General features: G+C 34.7%; 1 protein-coding gene across 3 annotated transcripts in view; it reads left to right on the forward strand.

Moving 5' to 3' along the window:
* LOC145260629 (dynein axonemal heavy chain 12-like) overlaps nucleotides 1-22,521 on the forward strand; it is a 572,171-nt gene that overhangs the window by 508,186 nt on the left and 41,464 nt on the right. For all 3 annotated transcript variants that reach the window (XM_080118949.1, XM_080118950.1, XM_080118948.1), the window contains exons 65-66: nucleotides 12,353-12,456; nucleotides 17,201-17,405. In XM_080118949.1, the coding sequence (XP_079975075.1) occupies nucleotides 12,353-12,456; nucleotides 17,201-17,405 (309 nt within the window). The remainder of the gene's footprint in view (nucleotides 1-12,352; nucleotides 12,457-17,200; nucleotides 17,406-22,521) is intronic.

Genomic DNA, 22,521 nt, shown 5'->3' on the forward strand with positions numbered 1-22,521 from the left:
AAATTCTTTGCAGTTCATGAAAAAAAAAAAAGAAATTTACGTGCGGAGTTTGAACCTCCAAGCCACGTCATGCAAAAAAAAAAAAAAGAAAAAGAAAAAGAAAGAAAACACGCTATCAACTTATTCACAGTAGAATTTTCACAGCCTGTTGTTCTAGCATTGTTGCTAAGCAACGACATGGAAAAAATGGCTTTACCAATGATAGATAAATTAAAATAACGGTTTCGATTACCAATGATTATCGGGGTATTCTGAGAGAAAACTTAACTAAGATCATTTCCAGACTTATACTCTTAAGTTCTGTAAATTTTAAAGAAAATTTGTTCAGCCGTTTCGGAGTCTATAAGGACTGAACTCATACACACACGGAGACAAAGTCGCATTCATATAATTGCTGAGAGATATATAGAATGCACAAAAATCATGACTGCAAACTGATGCTTTCCTTTGGTCATTTGAATGAAACCAACCAGAATATATGCTCTGAAGCCAGAAACTTAATATTATTGAGCTTATTATTTGAAAGCATTGTGCCGATGTTATAAGGGATATTGTCCTTCAGAAATATATGTTCATTTCATTATGTGTGTGTGTGTGTGTGCGTGCGCGTGTGTGTGGCATGATCACGTCGGCACAGAAGTTCCCCAAAGTTAGATCACCAAAGTTAAGCTACATTGAGCCTGGTCAGTACTAAAATGGGTGACCATTTGGGAATTCCAGGCGCTGTATGTGCTCTCTCTTCTTCTTATCTTATCATTGATTCCAGTTACCTTGTATTTCTCCTTGCCACCGGAATCAAGCAATGTAGATTCAGAAGGGGTGTGGGTGTTATTTGCGCAACCTTTGCTTCGCAATTGCATGCACAGTCACCCTCACATTGCACTTAAGATTAAATGGTGTGTGTGTGTGTGTGTGTGTGTGTGTGTGTGTGTGTGTGTGCGTGCGCGCGCGTGCGTGTTTTACCGTCCTCGTCGTAAATAAAAAGAAAGTGGCCGTGGTTTGTTCCACTGTGATCTTACAAAACATTTCTATGTTATCTTATTTTCTTCCAGGTGGCAAACCTCACAATAACATGCATGTATATTCGTATTTTTGTAGAATCTATGAGCGACTGGTGCTATAATATTATGAAAGAATTTAGCGTCAATATGGCAGAACTGGATGTCAGAATATTTACATAACGTTAATGAGATTTGGCTGTGAGTTGATGTTACTATGGCAACAACAGTCTACTTACAGGGTGGAACGATAAAATTGTCGCTCTAAAAAAAGGCGACATGATTCCATTCCCGTTTGATGAAAATCGGTTTTCTTTCTTTGTGGCTGACCATCTACTAGTTAGCCAGTTGTGTACAAATCCCAACAGCGATAGGAGCCTTCTATCATTTTTTTTTTTATTCGATTTTCATCCCAAACAAAGCACAGTGCCACTTTAAAGTAGAATGCTACTATCGGGGACATAAGTTGCAGGGATATTATGAAGGGAGATGAGCAGCAACTTCTGCATGTCAGTACAGTTGGGAAAGCAGAATCCCAGAAGGAAGTTCCAAAGTCTAGCAGTTCTAGGAAAGAAACTATTGGAGTAGAAGGCTTTCTTACACCTAGGGATATCTACTGTGAAGGGGTAGGATTTAGCTGCTTGTCAGGTATGTCGAGGGTATTTATGTCAAGGGGGTACAAGTGCTTGTGGTTCATCAGAGCATTCACCATTAAAGTACTTGTAGAACAGGAAGAGGGATGCAACATTTTGTCGATGGGACAGAGGCTGAAGCCTAGATGACAGTTCAGGACCTATCAGGTGACGATTCTCTTTTGAACCCTGTCTGGGGGGGGGAGAGATAAGTAGGAGATGCACGAGCCCAAATGTGACAACAGTATCATATCTGAAAGTAACACAATGTTCAACAGGCGGGATCGGAGATGTGCTACTGTACAACTCATGCTCTCTACCAATCCAAGTTATGACAACAGGACCATTGCCAACACCCTCAAAATGTAAATCTGGACGGTTCAACGCTTGAAGGCAAAGCTCAACACATTGGACAACCCATGCTTATGATCTTTCGCGTGGTTTCAAGTGAAGGTCATATCTTGTCACCTCACATCTTCGAGGTTGGCTTGAAAATCAACACCAAAGTGTACCTGGATGTGCTGAAGAGAGTGGTGATCCCCTAGTGCAATCAGATGGCCGTTGGCAGACCTTGGGTGGTACAGCAGGACTCAACACCCACCCACAAGTCCAAAGGGACCCAGGCGCAGCTTCAGAAGGAGTGCTACCACTTTGTACCCTTCTCTCACTGGCCCACGTCCTCCTCCAATCTGAACCTGCTGAACTACTTCGTCTGATCATGCGTCAAGAACATCACCAACATGACCTCCCACAACACCAAAGCTAACCTGATTGATGCCATCTGCCGAGTATTCACTGAACTCCCGCTGGTGCTCGTGGAAAAGGCATGTTCCTAGTTCTGGAGCTGTATTAAGGTGGTGATTGAGGCTGAAGTGGGTACATTAAATAGATGTCAGCTCTACTACATAATCAAGTTACCTGAATTTATTTTTTTGATAAAAGTTTTAAAATAAAGTTGTAGCGTTGTTCCCTTCAGGGCAACAAATTTATCGTTCCACCCTGTATGACTCCAGATCTTAAGCATGACAGACTAACAGAAATATTATCAAACGTATATTCAGTTATTAATGAATGAACCACCATTTGCCCTTACATACTTAAGAAACCCCAGGAAAGAGTGGAAATGAGTTAATGGAAGATTCTATTCAGTCTCAAAATATAATGGATAACACAGCTAACGTTACAAAGGCTATCCAAATTGAGGCAATCTCCACCCATATCTCTCCTGAATCAGCACTGCTTGAGTCCAGTCGCAAGGAACGGTCCAGGATGACTAGAAACAATGCCAAAAAAAAGCAAAATAAGTATAAACAAAACAAAATGAAACATATTGACCGATTGTCGTCGTAGTCTACAAATGACAATCGTGCTGAAAAAAAAAAAAAAAATTAAACATATAAACCGATTAGCGTCGCTCTATACAGAAGACAATAACTTTGTATTTTTTTTTTTTTTTTTTTTTTGTGGGTAAAGTTTTACATTAGCTCCACTTCCACACTTTTCTTTAACATGACGACTTTTAGGTTTTCGCCTATGCTAATTACGAAAATCTCATTGTAATTTGGCAGAAACAAGTACTTTTAGATAGTTGGGGGTGTCTATTCCGAAAGCCGTTCTTAACATGAGGCAGATAGGTTGTCTATGGGATGTTAGGGATGTCTATTCTGCAAGGTTTTCTAATCATAAAAAGTTTGGAGGTGTCTATTTCAAAAGCCGTTCTTAACATGAGGAGGTTGATGGTTAGCCACCAACAACAACAACCGTACTTTAATATTTTACGAGGGCGGGTACTGTGTCAACTGGACAACACTGTTTAGCGGGTCCTGCTAGTATGATAATAAATACAAAATCTACATCAATCAGAATATTATATTTAAGCGTATTTTACGACAGGGCAATGCCAAGCGGCCTGCTAGTATATATATATATATATATATATATATATATATATATATATATATATATATGGTGCTATGGTGCTGTCCTCTCAGCTTCGCCTGTGACCACCTCCTTTTTTTGGTGTCCTCCCCCTCCCCCTCTCAAACTGTATGCGTTCGTAGGTGACTCTTCATGTCTGCTAAAACTGTGATAGAATTTACCACAGAATTGGTATGCCTGATTAGTTTTGTTTAGAAAAACAAAACAGAGAGTAGAACTGCCGACTCTCAATTTGATGAGTGTAGGTTCGAACTCTGGTTCGGGATGGGTGCTAGTCTAGCCAAACTGAAGAGCTGTGATACAGCAAAACAGTGTGTCTGCAGATGACTACTAGCATATATATATATATAAGAACTCGATTCTTATTGTCGAGCACTCTAAGTTGAAATGAAATAAATAAGTCACCTAAGCTCACATACGCAGACCATGGTGTTATGATCATGAGATCACTCTCTGCCATCTAGATATTTACACTTTATAAAAATGTTAACTTCAACTGTATTTTGCGCAGTTAACGTTGGCCGTGTGGTTTGGTCCTTGCTAATGGAGTCAGAGATGGCTTTGTAGCTAGGTTTGAATCTCCTGACAATTGGTAATCGTAACTCCCTGCACTGACGATTTCTGAAAGGATAAAACACTAGTGTCGGTAGGTATTAAAATTATAATTTTTGTGTTGCCGGGTTCGAATCTATCGATGGTGTTAATCGTGACACCCTGCACTGAAGATTCCCGAAAGGATGAAACACTAGTGTTTGTAGGTATTTAATTATTATAGTAATTAATTATGTCAGCCCCTTTAAGAAACTCGTTTCTGATCGTTGAGCACTTTCAGTTGAATTAAGTCGGTCAATTTAGCTGTTATGCATAGATCATCTTATAATGATTAGATCACTCTAACTGACGTCAAAACATTTTTTAAAAATAAAATGTTTAAATTCAACGTTATTTCACACAGTTAGTGGTAGCCAAATGGATACGGACTTTGTCAATCAAGCCAGAGATGGCTTGTGTTGCCGGGTTCGAATCTATCGACTGGTGTTAATCGTGACACCCTGCACTGAAGATTTCCAAAAGGATGAAACACTAGTGTCTGTAGGTGTTTAATTATTATAGTAAATAATATATATATATATATATATATATATATATAGCGGCCATATATATATATATATATATATATATATATATATATATATATGGCCGCTAGTGGTCTGGAAATTTCCTACTTAGTTCTGATCCAAATTCTTAATAATCTCAGGAAATCATATCTGACCCATAACAGGATGTATGACTCGTTTATATGATAATTAATGTTGCCCTACGAGAACATTGTCTTTGCAGCGATGGCGACTAACGCAATTATCTTAGATGTTCCCAACAAGTGAAATAACAAATTATTATTTTCACTTGATTGACTCGAGTCTTTTACTCTGCTTTTCTTTCTTCCCTTCTTCGTAAAAGTTCTCCATTAAAAGACTCGCTTTACCGATCCCCAGCGTTGCTCGGGAGTCTTTTTACGCTCATTTAAAAATTCAAATATTTCAGACTACCTGGAACAGGGGCACCTGGCCTTACCGGGTCGTAAAATACGCTCAAATATATTTTAATTCATCCAGATTTTTGTATCTATTATTACAGAGACAATTCTCTATCAAATATTATATTGTGTAACGTTGCAGTTACAAGCAAAGGAAAGAAAGAAATCAAAATCCAGGTCGGCATTTTTTCCTTTTTAACAAAAGCATTTATTACCATTCCTCTCCCGTCTCGACATCAGCTTAAAAGCTGTGAGAAATATAAGCTAAACAACTCCTTTGGCCTGAGAATGTTGGAGGTCAGAAAAGGATCGGATTCTCTTTTGACTTTGCAAGATGTCATACTATTTTTCACTATTCCTGGGTGTATGGTCCCTCACAGTTGGGAGATTCTATTTATAAACACTGCTGCTAGGAACTGACCAATCAAATTAATTGACGTTCTGCTACGAACCAATCAGAAACCAGAATTGCTCTATAAAAATTAAACCTTTTCTTTAGTAACCTCGCGTGTGTTTTTCTTCGTGTCAACACGGGAAGAATCGTTTGCTCTTTGGCTACAAAATTATAAAATCCAGAACCTGTAAAGAACAATTGTCTACTGAGAACCAGTCACCTCCAGGACTTGTATAGAACAACTAACCATCGGAAACTGTTCTGAAACTAAACATGGCTTCCAACTGAAGACAAGACCTTGTGACGTTTTACTTCTAGCTTATAACTGCTGCTGGCTGGAAGTGATTTGCATATGTGATTGTTAATTGCTTTTTTAAGAGCATTACTTCCTTTCAGCCGGGATCTGTTTGGGCGGCAGTCTTCCAAGTGAGTCTTTGAGTGAGTCCGTTTGAGGGCGTCTTGTCCGCCTGGAAATACCTTGGTGTACTTCTGTTACACACCGAACTATTTTTTTGCGAGGGGGGGGGGTAAGGTGCTGCGATTTAGGAATATTTTGCAACCTTAACACCAGACCCAACTCTGATTTATCCACTACCTTGATGTCGGAGAATTTTCGACAAAACCTAACTACCTAAACCTACTTACACATCAAGCACTGTCTAAATTATTACTGAAATAAATTTTATGTAAATGCATAAAATAATAAATATATATGAGTGTGCGTTGCAGAACATCAGAAAAATAAATCCGTGCCGATTAATCTCTTGTCGCCTATATCGGACTCTCTTTAGCCTCTGTTTATATCTGTCTTCCTGGAAATAACGCCATTTCTGGGGAGACAGATATAGACAGAGGCTTACCAGATATTGGTACATTTTGTATTTGAAACCGACGGTACCGATATTTTTCTGAGCTGGAAAATAAATATAAATAAATATTACGCTCTCATTTTGATATATCCTTTAGAATCGAGCACTTTGCTGGGGTGCTCTCCCACAAACATTACACAAGTATAGGCAGCATTTTTTCATTCAAGCAGACATTATTAAATACAACGGGAATATTTTGCTTTCTTTTTTTTTCATTTTTCGATTTTCTTTATAATCTATATCAATATAGATATATATATATATATATATATATCAAAATCGAAAGTATGGTGAACGTTCCATAGTTGTCACGAGCGCTTTCGATTCAACTGCAAGTCATTTTCAGGTGTTGGTGAGGCGAAAGTGAGTAGGAGTGAAAAATTGAAAGTAGAAAAAAATGAAGAGTAAAATATACAATTAATTGTATCGAGCGATGGAAGGTTAAAATATATTAAAAGTCGATTAAAAGTCGGTTAAAACCTAATCTAAGTTGATAGCAACTGTAGAATTAAATTTATTATTTATTATAAGAAGTTTAGAATTCAAAACCTCGTGGTAAAAACAACTCCTCCCCGGCTATAAAAACATTAGAGCAAAGCAATGTTATATATGAATCAAAATGCCCTCTAGACTAATGGAACTCCCAAAATAAACATAAGAATAATACATACATTGGACATACGACGACAACACTGTCCCGCCGTCTTACTATGCATTTAAACAACATCAACGCCATATACCAACATTTAATAAAAGAATATAATTTTCCCCCCCCTCCAATCTTAGGCAAATCCTTGTTGATAACACAAATATTGTACAACACGAAAATAATTTTAAAAAGCTAATCCTACATCTTACATTAGAACCGAGCACTCTAAGTAAAATCGCATTCAAGAAGAGCAACGTGTTAAAATGTCTGAACTTGCATGTCAAGCACATGTTTGCCGCTGCAAATGGTGACATTTGAAGTGTGTGCGACACGAAGTTGCGCCTTGTGGATCACCTAAAACACTTTGTAGCTGGAGCTGGCTCAATTTTAATGAGCAAAATGTATACCCGTATCGATGTTCTGCCAACGAACAAATATATATATATATATATATATATATATATATATATATATATATATATATATATATATATATAGGTACTTTGGACAATGTCAGAACATTGTTAATTCTATGCCCATATAGTAGCAGCCCTATAGCGCAATCCTTAGAAGCTCCGACTGTCGCTTGGGTGATCGGGTTTCGATCCTGGCTTGTGGTAGTTGCTTGTCTAGCCGCACTGATGAGCTATGAAAGAGCGAAACTGTACTGTATGTGGATGACTGTATATATATATATATATATATATATATATATATATACATACACACACACACATGCATACACATTTTGTTATATATATATATATATATATATATATATATATATATATATATATATATATATATATACTAGCTGTACCCTGCCACGCGTTGCTGTGGCTCAAATTGGCGCAATGGAAAAAGTTCCAAAATGAGAAAAAGCATGTTTCTTATAGGTTTAAATTTCCATTTTGCATGGGTACACCGTTTTTGTTGTTCCATTTTCTTAGCTGATGTAGAGATTTTCCGGTTTGGTGACTCTTGAATACGTAACATAAATTGTCCATGTGAAAAAACAGTCAGTGTGTAACTGTAAGGCCCACAATTGTAAAGATTGTTCCCTGTGCTTTGTTGATGGTTATTGCAAATGACAATAAAATTGGAAAGTGCAATTTGCTAAAGTGTAATGATGTATCCGGTGGAATCATAGGAATGCATGGAATGAAGATATATTCATCTGTGAAAGGTCCTGTTAAGATTGTTGTTTCTATGATATTGTTTGTTAATTTTTTTTTTACTGCAAGCTATGTGCCATTGCAAAGCTTGGATTGGTTTATATTTCACAACATGATAATTAGTACACCAAATTTCAGTTGCAATACATGCGGTGGCATCCCTGGCAAATATAGCTGTTGGATAATTAACCACTTTATCTGCTTTCACAACAGTGTCGATGGATTTGTATTTGACTACCTCACTTGGAATTTTACATTTAATTATAGCATTAAGTTCATTGGCATCTTTGTATTGACCTGCAAGAATAGCTCATTCACTCAGTCAAATGGAATTCTTATAATTTGAATATCTGACGAAACCTTTTAAACTAACTATTCTTTTGATGAAATAAAATTTCAGAAATACAGAAGTTAAAAGTCAAAGAATTTTGCCCTTAACTCTGATCAGCTGGCACTTTTTCGTACCCAATTTCCCACAAGTGATGCAAAAGTTTTTGTGCGGATCGAACAGTCTGCAACTGTACATGCATATTTTGAGTTAAGTTTAATGTTTTCACATGGAACAAAAAAGTAGAGTATTTGAGGCAAGCATTTATTTCATCTGCTGGTGTTGATTGAAGAATAACAGGTAACATTTGTCTGAAATCTCCTGCAAGCAATATTACTGCATTCCCAAATGGTCTGAAATTGCCACGCAAATCTTGCAAGGATCGACCAAGAGCCTCAAGTGATTTTTTGCGTACCATTGTGCATTCATCCTAAACAATAAGTTTGCATTTTTGCAATATTTTTCCCCATATTGGATGTTTTTGAGATGTCGACCATGAGATTTTTGAAAAATTGAATGTTTTAAAGTAGAATAAATAATTCTTCTACTTGGCAGCAAGGTCGCAGGTATTCCTCATGCAGCAAAGGCTAAGGCTATGTCATTTTGTTACCAAATGGCTGCCAAAATCAATTTAATTAGAAAGGTTTTACCAGTTACTTCTGGTGCTGTTCAAGGTAGCAGTAATTTCCAAATAACTTCTATTCTCACAGTCAGTAAATTAGGTGACTAAAATAGGATTTATCCATGTTTTGACAATGCCTTATTCACTGTAATTAATTTAGGAGACTAAAATAGGATGAGGGATTAGAGATGGACAGATAGAGAGGAAGATATATAGATAGAATGAGAGGAAAATAGAGAAAGAGAAGGAGATAGAGAGATAAAGGGATTGATAGATAAACAGAGAGAGGGGGAGAGTTAGAAACAGAGAGGGATGAAACAGAGGAAAGGAGAGAGATAGAGGGAGTTAGAGAGAGAAAGGGGCTCAAAGAGAGATGGAGAGGGTGATATAGAGAGAAAGATAGATTGAGAGAGGGAAAGGGAGAGATGGATAGAGAGAGATATTGAGAGAGGGGGAGAGAAACAGAAGGTGAACTACACTTCACCGTTTTTTTCCTCGTTCAGTAGAGAAGAAATCTTTCGAGACTGAGGCAATTTTAATGTTTTGTTATTATCCAGAGTACCCCTTTTTTTGGGGGGGGGGCTAGATTTTCCTCGCATTAGAAATCGACCGGGTTATCTGTACTTTCACTTAACAAATTAATAAAAGAAAAACATATTGTAAAATTTGAATTTAACAGAAAAATACTATTTTAAAAAATAGCACGGTAACATAAGTGCATAAGTGCCACTTTAGGTACTCATTGGGCGTTGAGTTCCATGGCGACCAGCATAATTATTTAATGGTCGCTCCCTTAACCCCCCCCCCAGTCAAGGCTAATGCATGCGCACGTAACATTTTTTTTATTTACTGACGTTGGCTTAGTAACTAAACGATTTATTGATAATTTCGTAACACTTAAACGCATGCCGGAAGATTTAAATTGGTTCATTATTGTTGTAATGAAAAAAAAAGTTTCATTCAACACAAAACCAAAAATACATATTAATGATAAATGATTTATTATTCTATTCATTGAAATTTACTAATTTTTAAATAAAAAAGTAAAAAAAAAAAAAGTTAATAAAAAATAGTTGCTTATGTGCGCATAAACAACTTGTTTTTTTTAGATTAGGTCCACCTTATAATCACCCCCCCCCAACCTCCTCATCTTAAGAACAGCTTCCGGAATAAACACCACTTTTGGAGGGGGGGGCTATTTGGAAAATTTAACTGATATTTGTTGTCAGCATACCCACCCGAAAATACTATTAAAAAAAAAAAAAGGAGGGGTTCAGTGCCCGTGGCAGAGAAGTAGATTTATTTATCAATAAAAGTTGTGGAGAAGTAAATTTATTTATCAATAAAAGTCGTCATTTAAAAAAGAAAATTGTGGCGGTGGACTTAAATGTTTTGTTTTCGCACTATTCAACAATTTGTTCATCCGCGGATGTAAATTAAAAAATATTTGTAAAAGTGAGAACTTATCAGTAAATGATTTAGTTTTTTTTTTTTAATTTATTTTATTTTTTTTTTTTTTACATTAGGTCCACCTCCACAAATGTTAAGAACGGCTTTCAGAATAAACACCCCCAACCTCTCCATGTTAACAACGGATTTTGGAATAAACACCATTGGGGGTGGGGGGATATTTTTAAAAAAAGTCGATAAAAGTCGTCATTTAAAAAGAAATTTAAAATCAAATGTTTGTAAAAGTGAGAAATTATTAATAAATGTTTAGTAACATTTTTCGGTGCTAATGCAGAGAGTGACCCGCGCTATTTTTTAAATCGTGTTTTTTTTTTTAATCAATTGCAAGGTTAAAGTACAGAATAGGTACAAAACACCCTCCCCTCCCCATGTTAAGAATGGCTTTTTAAATAATAACGTTATTATTTCAGCATGGATCACTCTCTGCATGAGTACCCATTTTTCTCTTAATATTCATAAAAAGTAAAACTTTTTTCAAAATAAATAAATAAATAAATGTTTGTAAATGTGACAAATAATCGTTTAGTTACGGCAACGTCAGTAAATAAAATATATTACGTGCGGGGTGAGGTGGGAGACTAAGGGAGCGACTATTATTTTTTTCTACTAGTCGCCATGGAACTCAACGCCCAAGGAGTACCAAAATGTAATTTTTTTTGTCAAATAAATAAATTTCAAGCAATTTTTGCAATAAATAATAGATAGCAACTTCGTTAATTTTACGACTCGCCCCAGCATATTATAAACACCCTAACTTCCCCATGTTAAGAACGGCTTTCGAGGTTTATGGAAGGGCGTTTTTTTGTTTTTTTTTAACATGGGGGGGGGGGGTTAGGGTGTTTATAATACGTTGAGGCATATCGTAAAAATGAAACAGTTTAGTAAAAGTTAAAACAAACTTTTTTATGTAAACAATGCCGTGAAAATAAACTAAACAATTAAAACGTAATGTTTCATTAACATAAATAAAATTTAAAAAATTGGTAAGTACATAAATGAATTTAAATTTTTAAAACATGGGATTATTATTTGTGTGTGTGTGTGTGTGTGTGTGTGTGTGTGTGTGTGTGTGTGTGTGTGTGTGTGTGTGTGTGTGTGTGTGTGTGTGTGCTAATGCAGAGAGTGATCCGCGCTATTTTTTTTAAATCGTTTTCCACGTTTAATTAAAGTTTTATGATATGTTTTTATTCAATTGTAAGGTTAAAGTACAGAATAGGTACAAAACACCCTCCCTTCCCCATGTTAAGAATGGCTTTTTAAATAATAACTTTATTATTTCAGCACGGATCACTCTCTGCATGAGTAAGTTTGTTTTTTTTACTTATCGAGTTAACAGAAAATAAAATCTTTCGTCAATTTGTGGCTGTGAAATGAATCGAACCGGAAGTTCAGTTTTACAACAGAACAGATTCGCAGTAACGGTTAAAAAAAATATATTTATTTTATTTAATATTTTAATAATTCGCGAGGTAAATTATTTCAATAACATAAAAACATACCTCGACTCTAAAGATGGGTTGTGTGAAAATTTCAAATAAATTGGTAACGTAGAAATAGGGTTTTATTCGTTTAGAACGAACCAACATTTACATTTTATATATATATATATATATATATATATATATATATATATATATATATATATATATATATATATATATATATATATATATATATATATATATGCAATTTACAGATTTGCATGATATTTATTTTTTATTCATTTCTTTTTATTTTCAGTTGCCGAAAGATTTCAGTATTGAAATGGGGGTACAAAAATATCCTGTCGTCTATTCGGAAAGTATGAACACCGTTCTTGTACAAGAAATGGAAAGATTCAACAAGTTAGTTTTTTTTTTATTATTATTATTTTTATTATTTTTTATTTATATTTTTTAAACGTCAATGTTAGTGTGGGATGAAGAAATAAAAGTCTGTGTGTGTTTGTATAACAAAATGTGTATGTGTACGTTTAGGTTACAGTGTATGTATATATATATATATATATATATATATATATATATATATATATATATATATATATACTCCTATAATTTTGTGTGTGTGTTGATATTTATATTAAAATCCCTTTTTCCTATTTATTGGTATTTATTTAAAGCAAAATGTGACACAAGATCGTTTTTAATGGGAGGGGGAGGGCTAGCTCCCCTAAAACAAGGGCAACTAGGGGGCACTGGCAGTATTCCTAAATAGTAATTGACTCAGTATGAAGGGTTTACCCCACATTGACCAAGGACCAATTAACTTAAGTGAAAAATCAGAACAAACACCACACCTCGATCCCGGCCAAGAACAACAGAAAAAAAAAGCAAGCCTTTTTCCTATTTATTTAAAAAGAAAATACAACTTTGTTATATATGGCTTGTGGAATTGCAGTCATCTTCAAAAGATCTAGCTAATTTGCATATTCTTTTAAACATTCATTTTAATTAATTCCCTATCAGTTTTTTTTCGGTTTTATCATGGGATGATCATCTTTAGTTAACTATGGCGTGTAATTATATTCATGCAGATATTCTACATGATTTATACTTGCGTAATATTTGCGTAAAATGTTTACAGTAAACACAAACCTCTTTCTATTTATATTCATGTATGCGTATATATTGTTATTTTAAAAAAAATGCCTACCAAACTTCCCTGTCATTTTTTAATCTACAGACATGAAACTTAATATGTAGGGTATTCGAACCCATGCAAAACTTTATATTTGGTTTTAGCCGGGATAAATCCGTGCAAAAGCGTGAAAAATAAATAAATGGAATTTGCCAGGTAAAGGTCGAACGACGGCATTACGAATATGCATGGATAATGTAATAGCTATTGGTTGATGTTTTAATTTTTGGTTTTGCAACAAACATGTCTTCATAGCTCAGGCATTAACGGCAAACCTTTTTGTTTCAATTCTTGGTGATGGCGCACTAGTAATTTTTTGTTTAACTTTTTAAATCATTACTATATATTGGGTTCAATATGATAATATAATAAATACGAAATCTGCATTAATTAAAATATCATATTTAAGCGTATTTTACGATCAGAAAATGCCAGGCAGGCCGCTAATGCTCCTTATCTTGAGTTGAGCATATTGGAAAGTGATACACAATATACCATTAGCGTATTAAGCGATGTTCTTTGTGGAAACAAATCGAGCTTAGGTAGGTGTCAAACCAGTACCTGCACAGCAGCTGCCGATTTAGCGTAATGGTTCAAAGCCTTGACTGTCGCACAGGCGGTCGAGTTTCGATCCTGACTTGAGGTAATTGCCTATCTAGCCGCACTGATGAGCTGTGATACAGCGAAACTATACTATATGTGGATGACTACATATATATATATATATATATATATATATATATATATATATATATATATATATATATATATACTGTTTTTTTGACCAACACCTAATCGAAAATCCAGCTTGTACTAATGCATTTAAAATTTATTGTTTTAGAATCTTAGAAGGGGATTTAAAGATTTTGGAGTTAGTCTCGATGATTTCACGTTGGCCCTCTCTTTGTTGACAGAATAAATTTATTAAATCATTAGACTTTCTCGGGGATATATTTTAATCGTTCTCATACCCCCTCCATCTTATTTGTACATACATTTTGTATAATTGTATATATATTTTTTTACATGAATTCTCATTCGTTTTTTTTTTTAATTTTTTTTCTTATATATTCCTGAGCATTTACTCTTTCGTGATAATTTAATTTGTTTTTTTATTTTTTTGTATTTCTGTGTCATACCAACGATTTACTCCTGGTGAGTTTGTTGGCGAAAGGGCCCCCTAAGGTTTTTCCGTGTATTGCTGTATAAGTTTTGTACCATTAAAAAGTAAAGCCTTAAAATGTTGGTACACATTCATAAGCATGTGTCAGTCAGCCCTGATCGAAGCATGTTTATGAATGTACAGCGACATTTTAATGCGTATGTAAAAAAAAATATGAAGCATATCTTGCCTTAATTCGGTATTGAGCACTCTTGCGTTAACCTCATTAAAACTTCATTCATTGCTTGGAAAACCTCTGAAAAATATTAACCTGGAATAATATATATATATATATATATATATATATATATATATATATATATATATATATTCAATCATTTCGATTGATTGACTGCTCTAGGAGGAAGCTTCACTTGTATCTCCGCACGGACTTTGTCCACAATACGATAAGTAAAAAAAATCGATAATCGAAAAAATCCAATCAAAGAAGGAACAGTCCGATTTGAAGCAAAATTAACACTTTTATACAACCTAACATTACACGTGCATTTAAAAATTTTATCACCGCACAAGTAGAAGGGCCCGGCATATAAAACTAACACTAGCTTGTTTGATAAGACAAGGGTGCATTCAAAATCTATTTTTCTCTTTAGAGCACAATTGAACCATCATATTTGATCTTTACATTTTAAACTTTAATTCAAGCCATTATATAAAAATAATTTTATAGGTTCTCTACAGTGCAATGTAGACTACAATGTACTGTGGACTAAGTTGCTGCGTGGAGACATGTAAAGCTTTCTCCAGGTCATTGTGATGAGTTCCCAACTAATGCGGGCAATCAATCAATTTGATTAAAAAATGATCGATTTCGCCAAATTTCAATGACAGTAAAAGGATTAGACGCATGAGACATAACCTACAAACATACACACATACAGACATACACACATACAGACAACTGTCCTTGCTATTATAGATCATACAGAAAAAGGCTGTTTTTTTTTCTTAATAATAGAATGTCCAATTGTATGAAAGGCCTCCATTCAGCCTTGAGAAACAATGGATACCTTCTGTAACAGACTTTTAAATAAATGTTTTTACGAGTGTATTGATGCATTTTGATACTATAAATGTTTTGGTTTTCAAATATTTTGTGTTCGGAAAAAAAAATTCTTGTTCATTACTTATTTGTCATGTTATTTGGTAAGAAGAAATTGGAGTTTTATTTTTGTTTCATTATTTATTTATTTCATTTTCAGTGTAAAAGAATGATTAAAAGAATAATTAATTTTATTTTATTTTAGTAAATCAAAGTCAGATCACCCTGCTAGTATTTTATGAATAAAAATGATTGAAATATTGTCATTTATTCTTTTTACCTTGTCTTGTATCCATCAATGTTTTTCTACCAAACTGCATTATTGTAGCCTTCAGACACACAACTCCTTACACACTATGCACAATGCTTCAAGCAAACTACAATATCTTGGTATGTCCGTCACTCTCGCCACTCGAGGAAAGAGATTGCTAAACTGATTGTCGAGGCCAGGTCCTCGACTGGTATATATTGCATCAGCAATTAGCATTCGCTATTTAACTCTCTGGGTAGATTAAATAATTATGTACGTTTTGGAAGAGCCCATCTTCTTTCTGAAGATGAGATATTCCTCGAAAATTTAGAGAGCATAACACCATGATACCATTATGTTGGTGACTAAATAATTTAAGTTTTGTTTACAATCCACAAAGATTTGAAAAAGTGGTCCAAAAATTCAAATATATTACAAATAAATGTTACCAAAGGCAAAATAAGTTACTCTTTTACCTAGCTGGATAGGTGTTTAGTGTTTTTATTTAATTTTAAATCTTTATTCAGCTCGAAAAACAAGTAATATCAACCAGTACACGAGCACAAGGAAAAATGGCCGCATAACAAATATATTGAGGCCATTTTCCTTGTGCTTGTGTACCGGTTAACATGACTTGTTTTTCGAGACAAATGAACATTTTTCCAGCTAAGTAATTTATCTTGCCTTTAGTAATATTTATTTTTTATATATTTGATTTTTTCACCACTTTTTTCGAATCTCTGCAGATTGTAAAACAAACTCATATTTTATAATTGAAAATTATTTTTCCATATTGTCATTCTTTTTTACCGTGTCTGGAATCTAACAGTGTTTTCCTACTTCTTACATACTACACACAATGCTTTAAGCAAACTACAACATCCTTCTCATATTCGTTCAACACACTTGTACCTACTGGAAACCGTGGAACCTCCATTATGTACAACATGCCAGGAGAAACTCACTGTCAAGCATATATATATATATATATATATATATATATATATATATATATATATATATATATATATATATATATATATATATATATATATTACTAGAGTGTGTTGACTTTATTCCATACCGAAATAAATACTTTTGTGACACCAACCTTAAAGATCACTTCAATAAAATAAAACCAAGCAAAATAACAGACTTTTTGAAAGAGATAAACCTATTCACCAAAATATAAACCTCCCAAACTTAGTTCACACAATAACACACCAAAATTTCCGCAAAATCTGCAGGACCTTAAATGATCATAGAAAGGTTGATAGGTCGTTTAGAACAAACAAACAAACATACAAACAAACAAACGTTGTTATATTTAAATAACTATGATACCACAACACATTACAAAGAAAGTATGGGGCGCTATTCTTGGCATTTGCCCCATTTGTTAACTTTGGCTAATTCCGAAATAATCCCAGATGAAGAGGTCTAATAATCCTGCGATTTTGTTTGTTTCTCTTTCAGATTAATGCAAATTATCCGCGCAAGTCTGCAGAGTCTTCTGAAAGCCATCAAAGGCCTCGTTGTTATGTCTGCGGATCTGGAGGCAGTTGCGTCTAGCCTTCTAATCGGCAGAGTACCAGCTATGTGGGCCAAGCGGTCCTACCCAAGTCTGAAGCCACTTGGCAATTACATTCAGGATTTTCTTGACCGACTCAAATTTCTACAGGTAATTCCTCAATTTCTTTTGGTAAATTTGTGGATTTATACCCTCCACTGAATCACAGGCAGCACACTTCCCATTGGAAAAATTAAAAGAAAAAAAAAAAATTTCTACTTTTTGTAGGCGATTACATGTGAACTCCTTGAAATACTTGTCGGGAAGAAGTAAACCAAAATAAAAAAATATTTTAGAATTTAAAGTAAGGGTATTAATTTCATAAACAAATTCAATGTAACATGAAATGATCATCCCTTTTTGGATCATTCTCACTTTTTAGGGCAGTTAACCGAATTTTGTTACCACTAACCCTAAGTCCAATTGATAGGGTCGTAAAACACATACATAAGGTATATCCAACCCCTCAGCCCGCCCCCCCCACCAAAAGAAAATTGAGAAACGAGAGAGTTTGAATGCCTACTTAATGCCGTCCTTGACCAACTTGGGTCTCTTCATGTGATGTTACTCAATACGTTGTAGCCTCAGTCGCAAAGTGGACAAGACAAAGAATAACCCGAACTCACTTTTCCGTGCAACAACAACGTTTATTTTTTCATTTTCCCACCACGTGTGACCTCTCGTCACAGCTGTGACATGTCTAACATGATTGTCTTCTCAAATGTGTGCTCAAATATCATCTACATCTCTAACATAATCGTCTTCTTGAAGTGTTCTCTCCCTTTTATGGTTTTCTTTTTTCTTTACCATATCATTTCACTCACAGCTCGGTATTTGCATATAGCTGTCCGTGCTATGTTGCATTGGTATAGGGATTTGTTAGTACAAGCTGATATGAGGATAATTTGTTGAAAGTGAGTCACCACTTATCAAAGCTTAACTGCTACTCGAGGATAGGGATTACCGAGTGTCAGGAGACAGGTGAGACAGCCTAAATTCTATCTTAGGTAGTGTTTTTTTTTATTTACAAGGGTGACTCAACAAGAACTTGTGTACATTAGACTTGAAAACGGCCATATTATAGTTGTTATATTTTGCCTATATATTTTATGGATGCACTTTTACAAAATGCGTGCCAAAGTATATGCATTCTTTTGGCTGTGATTTTTGGAATCAAACAACAACTTATGAAATCAACAAAGTTTTATTTATTTTACAAAATGATAATCTAGCAGGCGAGAAAGTTTGGGTCAATATAGGGGATGATGTGTGGCGACTGATCGAATGACGACAGGAGTGTGTCGCTGGGTTCGCTGTCTTCTATCTGTTTGATTGTCTTTGTTTTAACTTGTTATTTATATTTACATTGCTCCACATTCCTTGATTGGGATTTGATTGTTTTCTTATTTTCACCTTTGATTTTAAATACTTTTAACAATTCTAATCCAGAGTTAAATATTTTTCTTATTGTTCAGGATCTTGAGTTTTTGATCGGAATGTAGGGTTGACATCATCGCTAGCAATTTGATTTACAGCTGGTTTTGCCTGGATCCAATATTTTCTGGTGTTGTCCGTTACCTATGCAACATAGTCAGCTGGAAATTCTTCAGTTTTAATTTGGTTAAATTGTAGATATAACACCCTCTGCTAAATCCCACCCCCACCTCAAAAATAGCAAAGAATAAGATTTTATGTTTCTGAATTTTTTAGATGAGGATTGATAATTTGTATTATTTGCGATTATTTGGACTACTGTTCTCATCTAAAGTGTTATTTTTAAAATGTTTCGGCCAATGTAACCTTCTTTAGGTAGATCTTGCCGATCTCTGACATAGCAGATAAAGTACTGGATAAAATCCAGTTCTTAGTGACAGTCTTCTGGATGTTGACGGTTCAATCCTCAGTGCGGACGATACTAAGAACACAGTTTTGTTTTATTATTACAATTTCACCCCAAAAAAGGCACAGTGCTACTTCGATATAGGGGGCTACTATCGGGGACATAAGTTGCAGGAGTATTACGTGGGGAGTTGAGCAGCTAGATGTCTGTTCACATTACACTTGAACTTCTGCTTGTCAGTACAGTTGGGAAAGCAGGAACATTTTTTTTTGCTCCATCCGGCATGCTTTGAATCGAACTGTCACATCGATCATTTGAAAGGGGAATTTTTTCCCGAAATATAATGGATATTGTCACAGACATAACAAGTAAGACATTTATACTTAATACAATTGAATAAATATAGGTATATTTAGACATATATGCATGTATGTATTGATTTGTAAATCGCCACTTGTTTTGGTCTTCTCTCATCAACAACGACTATATCTCAGTCCTCGCATTGTGATAGCCTTCTAAATCTCTACTACATACCTATCCCACACAATACTTCAAGCAAACTACATATCAATTATATATATATATATATATATATATATATATATATATATATATATATATATATATATATATATATATATTATCATAAAGGAGGAGTGTAGTTTGTAATAGTTGTAATATATATTACAAACTACACTCCTCCTTTATCACAGAGATCAACTTAGTTTCCCCAAACAGCCTCAATAATTTATTTCACTCTTTATATATTAAGAGAAAGTGAAGGCAAAAAAACTATATAGTAATACTAGCCGTTCAACCCGGCTTTTCTCGGGCCATATGTACTTTTCATAACTTTATGTACATATGTATATATGTATATTAAAAAGTTTGACTCCTGTCCAGGTAACCTACATCTAAAATTTCAAGTGTTTAGACTCAAAATTGGTGGAGGAGTTTGGTAGAGTGTGCAAAGGTCAACTATTTCAACTTTGATCTCTTGGCAGCCAAATTTTCACCCAAAAACTGATTTAAAAGCTTGCTGCATGTCTGAATAATCTTTATGTAAAATTTCAAATGTTTAGTCCCAAAGTTGGCTGAATAGTTTGCTAGAGACCGCAAAGCTCAAATCTTTTGAACTTTGACCGCTTGGAAGCCAAATTTTCAGCCAAAAATGGATTAAAAATCTTGCCCTATGCCTAAATACACTTTATGTAACATTTCAAATGTTTAGACCAGAAATTGGCTGAGTAATTTGGTAGAGACCGCAGAGGTCAAATTTTTTTAACTTTGACCCCAAATTTGACCCCTTAACATTTACTGTTTTGGGCTCAAATCAAATTAAAAAGTTTGATCTATGTCCAAGTAACCTACATCTAAAATTTCAAGTGTAAAGACCCAAAATTGGCAGAGGAATTTGGTAGAGTTTTTAAAGGTCAAATGGTTGAACTTTGATATTTGGACAGCCAAATTTCTGTCTGAAAACCGATTAAAAAGATTTTCCCAAATTTCAATAGACCTTATGTCAAATCTCGAGTCTGTAGACTAAAAATTAACAGAGTAGTTTGTTAGGAAAATGTACACACACAGACAATTTCACTTTTATAGATATATAGATATCCAGATTTATTCAAATTTACATATATACTAGCATTTCGGCCCGGCGTTGCCCGGGTGTTTGGAGGTGTATGCTGAGCAACAAAAAAAACGGTTAATTTTTTTAATTTGACCCCTATTATGACCCCTTAAAATTTATTGTTTTGGGCTCAAATCAAGTTATTAAGTTAGATCCATGTCCAAGGAACCTATATCTAAAATTTTAAGTGCATAGACCCAAAATTGTCGGAGGAGTTTGGTAAAGTTCTCAAACGTCAAATCGTTTAACTTTGACCCCTTAATCGCCAAATTTATGGCCAAAAACCGATCACATCGATTTTCTCAAATCTCAGTACCCTATATATCAAATTTCGAGTCTGTAGACTAAAAATTGACAGAGTTATTGCGTAGGGAAATGTACACACACACACACACAGACACACACACAGACACGTTCACTTTTATAGATAGATAGATAGATAGATAGATAGATAGATAGATAGATAGATAGATTAGTGATGGGACAATTCTGTTCTAAATTACCGATTTAGACGCAAGTACGGATTTCAATTCTTTTTTAATCTCTAAATATCTAGGTATAAAGATTTTTATTTCCTTTTTAGTATTCGGATTACCGTAAAAACTCATGTAATCTGTGCATGTATTTTCGCAAATGTAAAAAAAAATACACGCGTGCGTATGATGGTAGTGGGAAGGAGGAGGGGGGAGCGATCTATAGATTTTAGTTTTGCTGGTAGTTTCCAATCAATAAATATTTAAAAGTGATGGATCAGGTCTTGAAAAGTGGTTGAGAGAATAATCGAACAGCAGATAAGAAGTCAGATAAGCATAGAGAAAATTTGGTTTTATCACTGTGCAAATGCTGCTATATTTATCCTTAGAAAATGCAAGAAGTACTTTATTTTTTATTTGGAAGTCATCACTTATCAAAGCCCAAAGGCCATTCGAGGATAAGGGTTAATACCGGTCATGAGATTCGAACCCAGTCACCTTTTACTCTATTTGCTATGACTTTTCCTCAGGCCACTAAACAACTGGCATCTATATATATAAAAGCCAAACGTCTGTGTGTATGTATGTATGTTTGTTTGTAACGCTAAAACTTTTGAAAGACGGAACCAAACTTGACAAATTTGGTATCATATCGAAGCCCCATCACCCGGATGACAAATATCGAAATTTCACGTCAAACGGACCACTAGAAGTTGGTCAACTGATCAGTTATCTTTGAGGGGAGCCCCCAAAAAACCTGTCATTATCTATATATATAAAAGACAAATGTTTGTTTGTAACGCTAAAACTTGAGATGAAAGATTCCTCTCCCCTAAGAATAAAACATATGTTCAATATCTGCTTTTGTTTTTTCATTGTTTATACGGTCCCGAGCAACGCCGGGTAGCCCTGCTAGTCCATTATATAAATCTCATCTGTCTGTCTGAATGTACGTATGTATGTATCTATGTATGTATGCCTAAAGCTTTCGACAGAGGCGACGGATTTTCACGAGATTGGTATCGTTTTGAAGCTCCACCCTTTGGACGACAAATATCGAAAAATTGGCTAAAAACATTAATTCTTTCACTCTCAACTGGGCACTTTTCTACAAGGAGGGTCGCTTTTTTCGCCGATATTTTCGAAATTCATCCCTCTTTTTGATTGACTAACCTTAATTTAAACCTTCGCCACTTCCGGTTTGGCGATGGGCGCAACGGCAAAGAGGTCACTTTTTTGTGTTCTTTTCTTCCTTCGCGGTATGGGTTCGAGCCTACCTGC

Source organism: Euprymna scolopes, chromosome 36, assembly GCF_053919585.1.
Source record: "Euprymna scolopes isolate OS-2025 chromosome 36, ASM5391958v1, whole genome shotgun sequence".
In the NCBI taxonomy this organism is placed as follows: Eukaryota; Metazoa; Mollusca; class Cephalopoda; order Sepiida; family Sepiolidae; genus Euprymna; species Euprymna scolopes.